General features: G+C 43.1%; 8 protein-coding genes across 8 annotated transcripts; 4 read left to right on the top strand and 4 right to left on the bottom strand.

Annotated features, from left to right (window-relative positions):
* Nucleotides 1–326: 326 nt before the first annotated feature.
* SEN2 (tRNA splicing endonuclease subunit SEN2) lies at nucleotides 327–1415 on the top strand (the record flags this gene model as incomplete). Its single annotated transcript, XM_022609098.1, has 1 exon — nucleotides 327–1415. The coding sequence occupies one exon, from the start codon at nucleotides 327–329 to the stop codon at nucleotides 1413–1415; it is 1089 nt and encodes a 362-aa protein (XP_022465528.1).
* An 83-nt stretch (nucleotides 1416–1498) lies between these two features.
* LCL2 (Lcl2p) lies at nucleotides 1499–1894 on the bottom strand (the record flags this gene model as incomplete). Its single annotated transcript, XM_022609097.1, has 1 exon — nucleotides 1499–1894. The coding sequence occupies one exon, from the start codon at nucleotides 1892–1894 to the stop codon at nucleotides 1499–1501; it is 396 nt and encodes a 131-aa protein (XP_022465527.1).
* Nucleotides 1895–2097: 203 nt separating this feature from the next.
* On the top strand, nucleotides 2098–4035 carry CDC45 (DNA replication initiation factor CDC45; the record flags this gene model as incomplete). The annotated part of the gene is made up of 1 exon (XM_022609095.1): nucleotides 2098–4035. The coding sequence occupies one exon, from the start codon at nucleotides 2098–2100 to the stop codon at nucleotides 4033–4035; it is 1938 nt and encodes a 645-aa protein (XP_022465526.1).
* Nucleotides 4036–4270: 235 nt separating this feature from the next.
* APC9 (anaphase promoting complex subunit 9) lies at nucleotides 4271–5197 on the top strand (the record flags this gene model as incomplete). The annotated part of the gene is made up of 1 exon (XM_022609094.1): nucleotides 4271–5197. The coding sequence occupies one exon, from the start codon at nucleotides 4271–4273 to the stop codon at nucleotides 5195–5197; it is 927 nt and encodes a 308-aa protein (XP_022465525.1).
* Nucleotides 5198–5422: 225 nt separating this feature from the next.
* SAC6 (fimbrin) lies at nucleotides 5423–7360 on the top strand (the record flags this gene model as incomplete). The annotated part of the gene is made up of 1 exon (XM_022609093.1): nucleotides 5423–7360. The coding sequence occupies one exon, from the start codon at nucleotides 5423–5425 to the stop codon at nucleotides 7358–7360; it is 1938 nt and encodes a 645-aa protein (XP_022465524.1).
* A 174-nt stretch (nucleotides 7361–7534) lies between these two features.
* On the bottom strand, nucleotides 7535–8587 carry ERG27 (3-keto-steroid reductase; the record flags this gene model as incomplete). The annotated part of the gene is made up of 1 exon (XM_022609092.1): nucleotides 7535–8587. The coding sequence occupies one exon, from the start codon at nucleotides 8585–8587 to the stop codon at nucleotides 7535–7537; it is 1053 nt and encodes a 350-aa protein (XP_022465523.1).
* A 572-nt stretch (nucleotides 8588–9159) lies between these two features.
* KNAG0G02180 (uncharacterized protein) lies at nucleotides 9160–10437 on the bottom strand (the record flags this gene model as incomplete). Its single annotated transcript, XM_022609091.1, has 1 exon — nucleotides 9160–10437. One exon carries the CDS (start codon nucleotides 10435–10437, stop codon nucleotides 9160–9162), a length of 1278 nt encoding a protein of 425 aa, XP_022465522.1.
* A 470-nt stretch (nucleotides 10438–10907) lies between these two features.
* On the bottom strand, nucleotides 10908–12068 carry KNAG0G02170 (uncharacterized protein; the record flags this gene model as incomplete). Its single annotated transcript, XM_022609090.1, has 1 exon — nucleotides 10908–12068. One exon carries the CDS (start codon nucleotides 12066–12068, stop codon nucleotides 10908–10910), a length of 1161 nt encoding a protein of 386 aa, XP_022465521.1.
* Nucleotides 12069–12072: the final 4 nt, after the last annotated feature.

Here is a 12072-nt window from a genome sequence, read left to right as displayed (position 1 = left end):
CGATGTGAGCACATGATTTCTCAATAGACTACAACGGTATCTGATATCTTCTCACACAATCACGCAAATCTTGTCTTATTCTTCTTGTTTTATGTTAATTATACAAATATTTGTAGTTTTAAAGCGACTCGTCTTTCGCGATTAGTGTAGAATGTTCTAAGAACCAAAAACATTTGCGTAATGCTCTACAGGTGGGTTTATTGGAGTGGGAATTAGGTGCAAATTTCCTTCAACATCAGTCTTCAATTTAATATAGTGGAAGTTCCTTCTTTAAAAGTTTCTGCTAGATTCAGCTTCAATACCAACCCCCCGAGCGCTTTGACAACATGGCGAAGCCGAAGGGCAAGTCGTTGCAGCAGCGGTATAAATACCCTCTACCTATCCATCCGATAGATTATTTGCCGTCTGTTATCTTGCACAACCCAGTATCATGGGTGTATTGGGCATACTGCTTTTGGAAAGCTACCAATATACCATCGAAGAGGGTGCACATAGAGTTTGAGGGCGGTGTGAACTTCCCTCATATTGTCGTTCAAGACAAAGATGATATGAAGTACCTCTGGAAGAATGGGTTTTTTGGCACTGGTCAGTTGTCTCGAAGTGAACCTACATGGTTGGAAAGACAAGAAGGTGCTTCAAAGGAGCGTTCCAATGACTTGGCGTTAGAGAAAATCACAGAGAGGAGGAGAATACAGCGACTAGAGTTCAAGAAGGAGCGTGTCAAACTGGAGAAACAGTTGCTCGATTTGAGAAGGAACGGCGGGAATATCGAGCAGGAGAATGCCCTACTGGTTCAAGAAAGAGAGATGCTCCGAATGTTCAAACAGCGACAACAGGAAGAGGGTTTGGGAGACAATAACAGTGTAGTTGAAGAGTCTATGATTGAGGGAACTGCTGTTGATCATGAATACGTTGACATAGAATCTTTGGAGCTCATGTCTGTTGAGGCTACGTTTCTTTCATTTGCACTACCTATTCTAGACATTTCTCCCAAAGTACTGCTATCAAGATTGTTCGGTCCCTCGAATGATATAACCTATGGCGACATACACAAGTTCATTACACACTACGTCACATATCACCATTATAGGTCGTTAGGCTGGTGTGTCAGGTCCGGTATAAAGTTTGGATGTGATTATCTGTTGTATAAGAGAGGTCCACCTTTCCAACACGCAGAGTTCTGTATTATGGTTTTAGATCACGATAAAAGTAAGGATTACACTTGGTACTCGAGTATATCTCGTGTCATTGGCGGTGCCAAGAAAACCTGTGTTTTGTGCTACGTGGAAAGGCTACTACCGGAGGACCAAATTGTAGAATATTGGAGGACGGACAATTTTATAAAACTATTTGGCTCTTACCGAGTCGGTGAGGTCATATACAAGAGATGGATTCCTGGTAAGAATCGTGATTAAAGAAGTGTTTATCCTCTTAGTATTTTAACTTTTAATCATTACACCGTATTACGTACTTGTATCATTCTATGTAACAATAACGTTTAAATTTTACCTTGATATACATCCAATATCCAGCCACAGTCCCTTATCCCATTACCAGCTTTGAATTGTGGCCCCTTCTTAGAGTCATCGTACTGTTCGTTCAACTTTTGATCATGTGTAGCTGGTTTGGAGATGCAGAGATAGTCACCATTAGGTAGTTCACACTTCAGTTGAGATTTTGAAAACGGACAAGGGCAGTCCTTCTTCTCTTTCACACACTGTAAAGTATCAGGACAAAGGTAGTTTGGACACTCGTTATCCAGCACGCGATCTTCGTAACTTCTTTGCTGTTCCTGCTGCTGTTGCTGTTGCTGCCGCTGCTGGTGGTGGAAATCAAACATAAATGCCGTTGAAACACCCCAGAGTAGGGTCATGAAGAAGACTGATTTAAGCATCGTGGTGTGATGCGATGCAATGCGATGCGATGTGGTATGTTCTGTTTGGGTTGTGCTGTACGTGTTACAACTTGAATATATCTGCCAGCTAATACTATTTTTTTTCACAACTTCAATATTTGCAATTGTTTGATGGTACTGCCGTTTGGCGACTGTAAACAGAATTGGTGACAGTGAGTGACTCGTCTGACGCTGTCGGGACAATGTATTATGGAATTCCACAGTACACAGAGGCCTATAATAAAATAGTGAAAAGTTCCTCTAGTCCGTCATCATGCCGGCTAGTGATTTTTGTTTCATGTCTGAATATTGACGCGTTATGTGCCACGAAGATGCTTTCAAATATCTTCAAGAAACAGCTGGTGCAGACCCAGATTATGCCCGTATTTGGATACAGCGAGCTAAAATTGCATTACGACAAACTGGACGAAACAATCAATAGTGTAATCCTGGTGGGGTTCGGTGGGTTTATAGATTTGGAGACCTTTCTAGATATAGATTCAGACCAGTTACTTATAGACGAAGAAAAGCATTTATACTCAAGAGATATTTACGTCTTCGATGGACATAGGCCTTGGAATCTAGATAATTTGTTTGGGTCTGATATCGTTCATTGTTTAGATGATGGTACCGTGGAAGAGAACCTCCAAGAGGAGAAGAACGCCTACCTGAAATTATTGCAGATTGAAAATGAAAGGGAGCAAGATGATGACGATGAGGACCTTTCAGATTCCTCTGATGGTGAAGACGATGAGGAGGGTGGTGCACAGACTGATCGTGATGATGGTCAAGACGATGAAGATAGTGAAGATGAGTTTATGAATAACAATAACAAGCGCCAGAAAAATGACGAGGATACAGAGCCATCCAGAAAAATGTTGATTAAACAGAGAAAGAAGGAGATGCATGAATGTGAAAAAGTTCTAGAAACGTATTACACACAGGGTACCACTATTGTAAACTCGATATCTTCACAGGTTTACTCGCTTTTATCAGGTATCGGTGAAACCAACTTACAGAATTTGTGGTTAACAATTCTCGGTGTCACATCCTTGGACACGATGTACACAAGTGTCTATTCGCGACTATCCCCAATTCTACAGGATGAGGTGAAACGATTATCCCCGAAGAATGGTCAGCTGGCGCTAAGAACGCCAGATTCGTTTCACATAGATCTACAACCAGATTATTACCTCTTTTTGTTGAGACATACATCTCTCTACGATGGATTTTACTATTCGAATTACGTCAATGCTAAATTGTCGATATGGAATGAGAATGGTAAAAAACGATTGCATAAGATGTTTGCACGAATGGGTATACCGTTGATCACTGCACAAGAGTCGTACCTTTACATGGATAACTCTATAAAAAGGGAGCTAAAACTAATCTTCGACAAGAATCTTAACAGGTATGGACTCCAAGACATTGTAAAGGATGGATTTATAAAAACATTTGGGTACCGTGGTGTGATCAGTGCAAGTGAGATGGTCGAGGCCCTCACTGCATTACTTGAAGTGGGGACCCATCTTTCAGTTGATGAACGAGGTAATATATTCCACGAGAACACAGACAAGACTGACCACATAAGCGTAAAGAGTAGATGGGTATCCAATTTCTGGCTCTCATTTGATGCCCTGGATGAGCACAAGACAGACGTTTTGAAATGTGGGCTAAGACATGCAACTCTATTACAGAAGGCCATTTTCAACACTGGTGTAGCCATTTTGGAAAAGCGGCTAATCAAGCATCTCAGAATTTACAGGTTATGTGTCCTTCAAGACGGCCCAGATATCGCTCTGTACCAAAATCCTTTAACTCTATTGAGATTAGGTAACTGGTTAATCGAATGTTGTTCTGAAGCGGAAGACAAGCAACTACTTCCGATGGTTCTTGCGAGCATCAATGAGGCTACAGACACGTATTTAGTGGCAGGGCTCTCCCCCAGGTACCCGCGTGGGCTAGACACAATCCATACCAAGGCACCAATATTGAACAACTTCAGCATGGCATTCCAACAAATTACAAAACAGACGGGCGCACATGTGAAAATAGACAATTTCGAGAGTTCCATCATCGAGATCCGTAGGGAGGATCTGTCGCCGTTCTTGGAAAAATTAACTTTAAGTGGACTCATTTGAAAAATCCATCCAACGACAATTTACGTTACACCTCTGCACACAGACATTCATAATTATTTATATATATATGTATGTATATATGACAGAACCATCTTATTTAATATGCATTGATACCAAGGTCGATCTGTTCCTTCAAGAACCATGTTTTTGGTACTAAAAAAACTGAAGTGAAATCCACAAACGGTGCTAAAAGTGGATCGCGATAGAGAGACACATTCTTTGGGTAGAGACCCAAATGGCAAGTGATCGGCACCTCGAAGATACATTTAGGCGTCGCAAGGAGCAGTTACCGGCTGTGTCTTTGGAAGGAGTAGTTCTGTCTGACAGTTTGCGGACACCCCCATCAGCGACCACAAAGAGAACCACCACTCATGCGTCTGGGAAATTCAACAGACAAAGCACCAAACCACCGACACTTTCGTGGTTGTTCCCCAGTGGAGACGGTATTGGGAACAATCCTGGAGCCACGTCACTGTCATCCGATTCTGTAGACGCAGACGAATACAATACGCCGACCAAGTTACACCGCGCCGTTTCCCCCAATGCAGACTCTACGTTACCAATTGGACATGACCAGCCACCACCGTACAATTACCACCCCTTCAGGGACAAAACACTGATTCGTGGAAGTACATTGGCCAATTTACTACAAACTGAGAGAGCTGAGCACTGCCTAGTGTTCCATAGAGTTGCAGATCATTTACTAGATTTCAGGCCTGATTTGGAGTTGGATTGTGGAGATGAAACTGGTCATTGTCAACCACAGGGGGGACAGACTATTCTAATTAGTTACAGTGGGATGGACTCCCCAACGCGGAGCTTCGAAAACGGTCTGAGTGACACACCGAGGAGGTCCCGGATCATGAAGGGCGTGACGAAGTCCCCGAAACACCGTGACGTTCTTCGGTCCAACGGTAACTCGATAGATAACTCACCATCTCACATATACAGCAACACCAAATCGGAACTGGCACGCTTCTGGGACCAATCACCTCTCATTGATGACCTCGACGCAGACTTACTGCAAGATTTAAAGGCATTGGTCCCGCAAGAGTTGGCCCAACTTGCTGAAATGAGGTCTGAGCTTGCCCTCAAAGTACCGCCAGAGCTGAGTCTCCGCGACAGATGCCGACAACGGTACGATACGACCGGTGAGTCGTGATAAAGTCCTACATGAAGCGAGAAACTTTATATGTGCGGCGTTACCATGTCACAGAAACGTGATAAATGAGGCGTTGACGTGTCGTATTTTTTTCGGTTCAAAAAAAAAAAGTTCAAATATTGAAATTCCAGGTTCTTTGCACTTGCCCCTGTTAGCAACTGACACCATCTTGAGTTAGGTCTTGTTGCAGAGAATTCCAGTGACCTAGCTTGTGCTTAACGACGAATGAATATTGTTAAGTTGCAGAGGAAGTTTCCTGTGCTGACGCAGGAGGATCTTTTCTCGACAATTGAGCAGTTTAGAGGGATTGACCTGGATGACAAGGGCTGGGTTGAGAAACAGGAGGCGTTGGAATCTGTTTCTAAAGGCGGTGAGGTCACGTATGATGATGCGAGAGAGACTTTGAAGAGTGTCAATGTGGACGCCTCCGGGCGTGTTGAATTGGATGACTACGTTGAGTTGGTTGCCAAATTGAGAGAGGGTAAAGCAGGGGAGGCGCCCCCCACCAGTTTTAACGTGGCGACGTCTCCTGACCGTGCTGGTTTTACTGGTGGTGAGGTGAACAAGATTACTTACGAGGGGACCGGTGCCAAGGCCAATATCATTGTTGGTGGGTCTACCACTGGTACTACGCACACGATCAATGAGGAGGAGAGAACCGAGTTTACGAAACATATTAATGTGGTTTTAGCAGGCGACCCTGACGTGGACCATCTGTTGCCATTCCCTACGGATACTTTCCAACTGTTTGACGAGTGTAGGGACGGTCTCGTGTTATCGAAGTTGATTAACGATTCGGTACCAGATACGATAGATACCAGAGTGTTAAATTTTGCTAAGCAGGGGAAAAGATTGAATAATTTTCAAGCTAACGAGAATGCCAATATTGTAATCAACTCTGCTAAGGCTATTGGTTGTGTTGTTGTTAATGTACACTCGGAAGACATCATCGAGGGTAAGGAGCATCTAATCTTGGGTCTTATCTGGCAGATTATTAGAAAGGGTCTGTTGAACAAAATAGATATCAAGCTGCACCCAGAACTGTACCGTCTTCTAGAGGACGGCGAAGAGCTGGAACAGTTTTTAAGGTTGCCACCTGAGAAGATCTTGATCCGTTGGTTCAATTATCACTTGAAGAATGCCAAATGGCATAGAACCGTGTCCAATTTTTCAAGCGACATTGCAGATGGTGAAAACTATACAATTTTACTGAATCAATTAGCGCCAACAGTATGTTCCAAGGATGCGTTACAGATCCCAGACCTGTTGCAAAGAGCAGAGAAAGTGCTGGATAATGCTGACAAACTGGGGTGTAGAAAGTACCTGACCCCCACAGCATTGGTGAAGGGGAACCCTAAATTGAACTTGGCCTTCATTGCGCAATTATTCAACACACATCCAGGTTTGGAACCTATTGAAGAGGAAGAGGTCCCTGAGATTGAGGAATTTGATGCGGAGGGGGAGAGAGAAGCAAGGGTATTCACTCTTTGGTTGAATTCTCTAGATGTCGATCCACCAATTGTTAATCTGTTTGATGACTTGAGGGACGGTATTGTTTTGATGCAAGCTTATGAGAAGGTTATGCCTGGTTCAGTAGATTGGAAGCATATCAACAAGAGACCCTCTAACGGTAACGAAATATCGAGGTTTAAAGCTTTGGAGAACACCAACTATGCTGTTGAATTGGGTAAACATGAAGGGTTTTCTTTAGTAGGTATAGAAGGGTCAGATATTCTAGACGGTAACAAGCTATTGACCCTAGGTCTCGTATGGCAAATTATGCGTAGAAACATCACGAACACAATGAAGAAACTATCTGCTGACGGGAGGGACATGTCGGATGCACAGATCTTGAAATGGGCTCAAGAACAAGTCACCAAGGGTGGCAAGACTTCGACGGTGCGCTCTTTCAAAGACCCTGCACTATCCAACGCTCACTTTTTGTTGGATGTCTTGAACGGCATTGCTCCTGGATACGTTAACTACGACTTGGTTACACCAGGCAACAGCGAAGAGGATCGCATTGCTAATGGTAGATTAGCAATCTCGATCGCCAGAAAACTGGGTGCACTGATCTGGCTGCTTCCAGAAGATATCAACGAGGTTCGTTCCAGATTGATCTTAACTTTTATTGCCTCCTTAATGTCACTCAACAGATCATAATGTGTTGCTTACAGCTGTCGGTTCTATGTTTAAACGAGAACAGAAATCAATTACTATATAAAATGATCGTGACTATGTAGCATATCGACGAGTGCCGTAACTTTTCCCGTTGCTGTTATATTTTTTGTTTTTTTATCACAGAACATGTATCTAAGATTGTACCTTAAAGGTAGTTCAGATTGGTACTCTCGTGTTTGAAATCTGATCCTTTAATTTCACGTCCCATTCCTCGCACTTCTTCTCTATGTAGTGGTGCACGTCACTGGATCCCGTTGGATCCAGAGGTGTCTTTTCGATGAATTCCATCCCATCAAACGAGGTTGCCGACCCAAATTTAACGTTCTGTGTGTCAAATCTTGGGTTTGCCAAAGTCGCCACATACACCGGGGCATTGGCAGCTTTGTAACCATCAATATTGTGCCACTTGGAACCCAAAAGTCGGGCCAGGTAAAATAGTAGTAACATCCCGTAGTAGGTGAATATATTCAAATACTTGTAGAAGGAATGACTTGTAAAAATACCAGGTTGTACAACATACTGGTGTATCCCCCTTTTCTTCAGTTCCTGGTACGTTGCCACGTGTAGCAGATCTACCAATCTCTTGGAGCCCTCGTACGAGGAGTTTGACTCCAGTAACTGCATATCCTTAGGAGAGAAATATTTGGGTTCAGCCATGATACTCGACACCCAGACGACCCTTGCCTTTCCTGCCTCTAGTTGAGAGAGCAGTTTACGTAAAAGGTAGAACGGACCAAACACATTAGCCTGGAAAACCAGGCCCATGTCATCTTTTGATTTAACCCCAACTCTTTGAATTTTGTAGCTGGGGAAGGTGACCGCGTCTATCGGGTTAGTGCAAACCTCCTTGACAGCACCAACCCAGTCAATACCGTCATAGACCCCCTGAGCGGCATTGACAAAAAAGTAATTGATAGCTTTGTAGTTCTTGTTCAGTTCGTACCAGGCACCTAGTACACTGACCATATTAGTGAAATCGACCAAAAGATAGTCGTAGTCTACAGTCCCTAATGGTTTGTTCAGTTTGATGACATGTTTCTTCAGTAATCCAATAACCTCTCTAACTCGAGGAAGCGTCCTAGAGGTCACCACTATAGTCAACCGCTTGGAACTGTCTAAGGATTCTATGAGCCGATACGCAATGTTCAAACCCAGGTTGCTATTTGTACCGGTAATAACAGCCACTTCCTTTCTAACGTTAGTTGTCATGTCTTTCGCCAGTTTGGTCTCGTTCAATCTGGTTTCCAAGATACAGCCGATTATCTAAAGAACGACAGGGTTCTTTGAAATAGTCTCGGAATTCTTCCGTTGTCACCATCTTTTTCCATTCCGTCACTGTTCTTCAACTCTAAAAAAAAAAATACAGGTCTTGAACGATTTTCAGTGTGACAGTAAATCAACTCTCTGTTAAGGACAACAAATATATATGTGTGTATCTATGTATAAAACTTTATAGGTTAGCACCTCGTTATGGTACTCTTGCTGGGTATTTTCAACCCTCATACGCCAGGGCAGCATCCCAAAATTTGGTTTCCAAGTCACAGACTTCACCGAAAATTCTGACCAACCTTTCGATCTCGTCTTGTGGGTAACTACGCGCAATATGATTCAATAAGGACTCACCGATCTGCATCCCGTTTTCGTAGTTCTCACAAGAGTAGATGTCGATCCACTCATCGTACATACTTCCCTTCGCTGCCGTTACTTTGCCCTTGTGCTTCATAGCAGCGACACCGTACCCCATCATACAAGGTGTCAAAGCCGCAACCAATTCCTGCCAGTTACCTCTCTTGGCAACGTCGTTGAAATAACGGGAGTAGTTGTTTAAGGCTGGTCCTCTCTTGATGGTTTTGAAGTACGCGTCGTCTTTGACACCGAACTCCTCCTTCAATCTCTTTTCGTCGTTGTCCCATCTCAACCCTAATTCTACCCACGATCACTAGCTCCTGTTCCATATCCTCTAAATCTGGAGCCTTTGACCCAGCAACACAGTGTACTCTACCGTAGTCAACCAGGTATGAGTAGTCTTGTTCCACATAGAATTGGAATTTTTTCAGAGGTAGTGTACCGTTGGCAATTTGGTTGACAAACTCGTGGTTCACGTACGTGTCCCAGTATGGCTTAACCAGTGGATGCTTGATCAGATAATCGAAGAAATTCTCGCAGATTGGGCCAGACTTCAATGGCTGAGGTACAGAGACCAATTCATGGGCAGTGAAACACTCGTCTTGGACCATCTTTTTCATTGGGATTTCAATAGCGTACATGTAATTTGGAATCTTGTCATCGGATGTAGTGACAGTAGTGGCAATAGCACTCTGTGTGTATTCAATCGCACCGTAAACTGACTCGTTCATTGTGAATCCGTTGGCAAGGTTTGCTGCAACAGCTGCAGAGATCATAGAATCTACACCAGCAGCGAAGGTTTGACCGTTAGACACAACGAATTTCTGATCGGCAACGCAGTAAAATACATCAATAGAGCCCTTATCATTCTCCAAGCAATCTGTCATCAAGACATTTGGCGCGGAGGTCTCATTCGCCAGCTGATTGGCAATCTCAAAAGCATCTTCCTCGGTTTTCATATCTTTCTGAATGTTGAGTAATTGCTTTGCCTTGGAACTGCTACATACAATCAATGTCGAGGCAGGGGTGATCTGTTTGAACGCAAGAAGGAAAGTTTCGTTGTCCAATTCATCAGCAGAAATAATAATTGGGACAGAGCTAGATGCTAGAGAGTGTACTTTTTTGTTCAGTAAGTCAATGGAATCCTTTGTTAAGGTACCAGTCTTCAACGCGTCAATTTCATTGATGGTGGAAAGTTTACTCTCCATAAAACCCTTTGGCACAAAAAAATCGTCAGTCGTGTCACTGCCCAGCTTGGTTATTAAAGTTTCAGTCTGACACTTGTGTGCGGTTAAAATCTTAACATCGGTTTCGATTCCAGTTTTATCGTTCGAATTAGACTCACCAACGGTCAAAACAACTGGAATCTTGTCATTCTTGGATAGAACAAGGTATGGAGAAGGGGTGTTGATTTCGTAAGTTGAATAAGTCATGATTGTAGGCGGACTCTTAATTGTTGTTTTTTAGAGTACTGGGAACAAATGACAAGATCATCCTGAAGGCGAGGTGATGGGGTCAGCCAATATGAAGGAGGTGGCCATTTTATATGATTCAAAAGTTCCTCCAGGTTACAAATGTTGAGTGTTTTCTAACAATACCAATCCCATCGGCTCAACTCTGTTGCATATGCGCATGAAAGACACCGGAACGAAGGCAACGTTTGTTACTTAGTTGCATATTTCTGTATGACGGATAAAGTAATGAAAAAAAATTAAGAGAATGAAATCGAAAATTAGTTCAAGATTTAGCCGATCCTCAGTTTAGAAGCAGTGTGTCAGATTCTGTTGGCTCCGGTATTGTTTGATGAAGTCAGAATACTAAGCAGTGAGTACACCCTTTGTTCGTTTAGTCATAATAATAAGGCTATCTTGTAAACAATTACTATAACACTGTATATATTCTATTATTTAGTATCTAGGTACAAGGCTGCGTCCCAGAACTGCGCCTCCAATTCACACACTTCAGCGTATATTTGGACCAGTCTTTCAATTTCAGCATTAGTGCACCCGGTAGCAACCTTATTAATTGTTTGTTTGCCCTTCGTTTTCGCATCCTTCACCCAGGGACTGTAATAAACGTCCATCCACTCATAATACATAGAATCCTTTGGCGCCTTGACTTTACCTTCGTACGGGATCGCGGCGGAAACATACCCGGTCAAACACGGCATTGTGGCAATAACTAGTTCTTTCCAGTTACCTCTCGCGGCAACATCCTTCAGATACCTTGCGTAGTTTTGCAAAGCTGGGCCTCTGAACAAATTGCTGAAATACTCGGCTTCCTTTTCTGGGGGGATGCCGTAACTTCTCAACCGGTCCTTGTGCATAATCAATCCTCCCTTAATTTGCTCAACAACTTGTAACTCATCCTCCATTTCATCCAAGCCGGGGCCCTTACTTCCTGAAATCATGTGGATTCTGCAGAAATCAGAAAGGTAAGCGTAATCTTGTTCGATATAAAACTTAAACTTCAGTGGGTCCAAACAATTCTCTGAGATCTGCCTGACAAAATCGTGGTTGATGTACCGTTCCCAGGATGGCTTCACCGCAGGGTGGTTGCTGAGATAGTTGTAAAAATCATTAGTGATGGTCGGGTCGGCTATTTGGTCAGCGGCGGGACAGGATACCAAATCATGAGCCTTGAAATTCTCATCGGCTAGCATGTGCTTTAAAGGGATATCAATGTTGTAGGTAAAAAATTTCAAACATTTCTTACCGGCAAGAGTGTTACACGTCTCGATATACTCTAAACCTCCGTAAACGGCTTGAGCCATCCGATATCCATGACTCAAATTTGCTGCAATTGCGGTAGCGACAGACTCGGAACTGTACTTATTTCTGCTTGTACATTTGAACCCGATCTTTTCGTGTGTTGCAGAACTGAAATAAATATCTGTCGTTTCGCAGTCCCCACAAGTGAGAAGAACATTGGCAGCACCTGTCTTCTGAGCCACAGTTTCAATTAAGATATCAATGTCATCCTTCGTGTTTTCGGTACCGATTAATTCTCTTAACTTGGCTAGACTGATAACTAATAAATCGGAAATCCTCGTGACAGTTTTCATGGAG

This window comes from Huiozyma naganishii, chromosome 7 (assembly GCF_000348985.1).
Source record: "Huiozyma naganishii CBS 8797 chromosome 7, complete genome".
NCBI lineage: Eukaryota > Fungi > Ascomycota > Saccharomycetes > Saccharomycetales > Saccharomycetaceae > Huiozyma > Huiozyma naganishii.
This window is presented reverse-complemented; position numbering and strand designations above follow the sequence as displayed.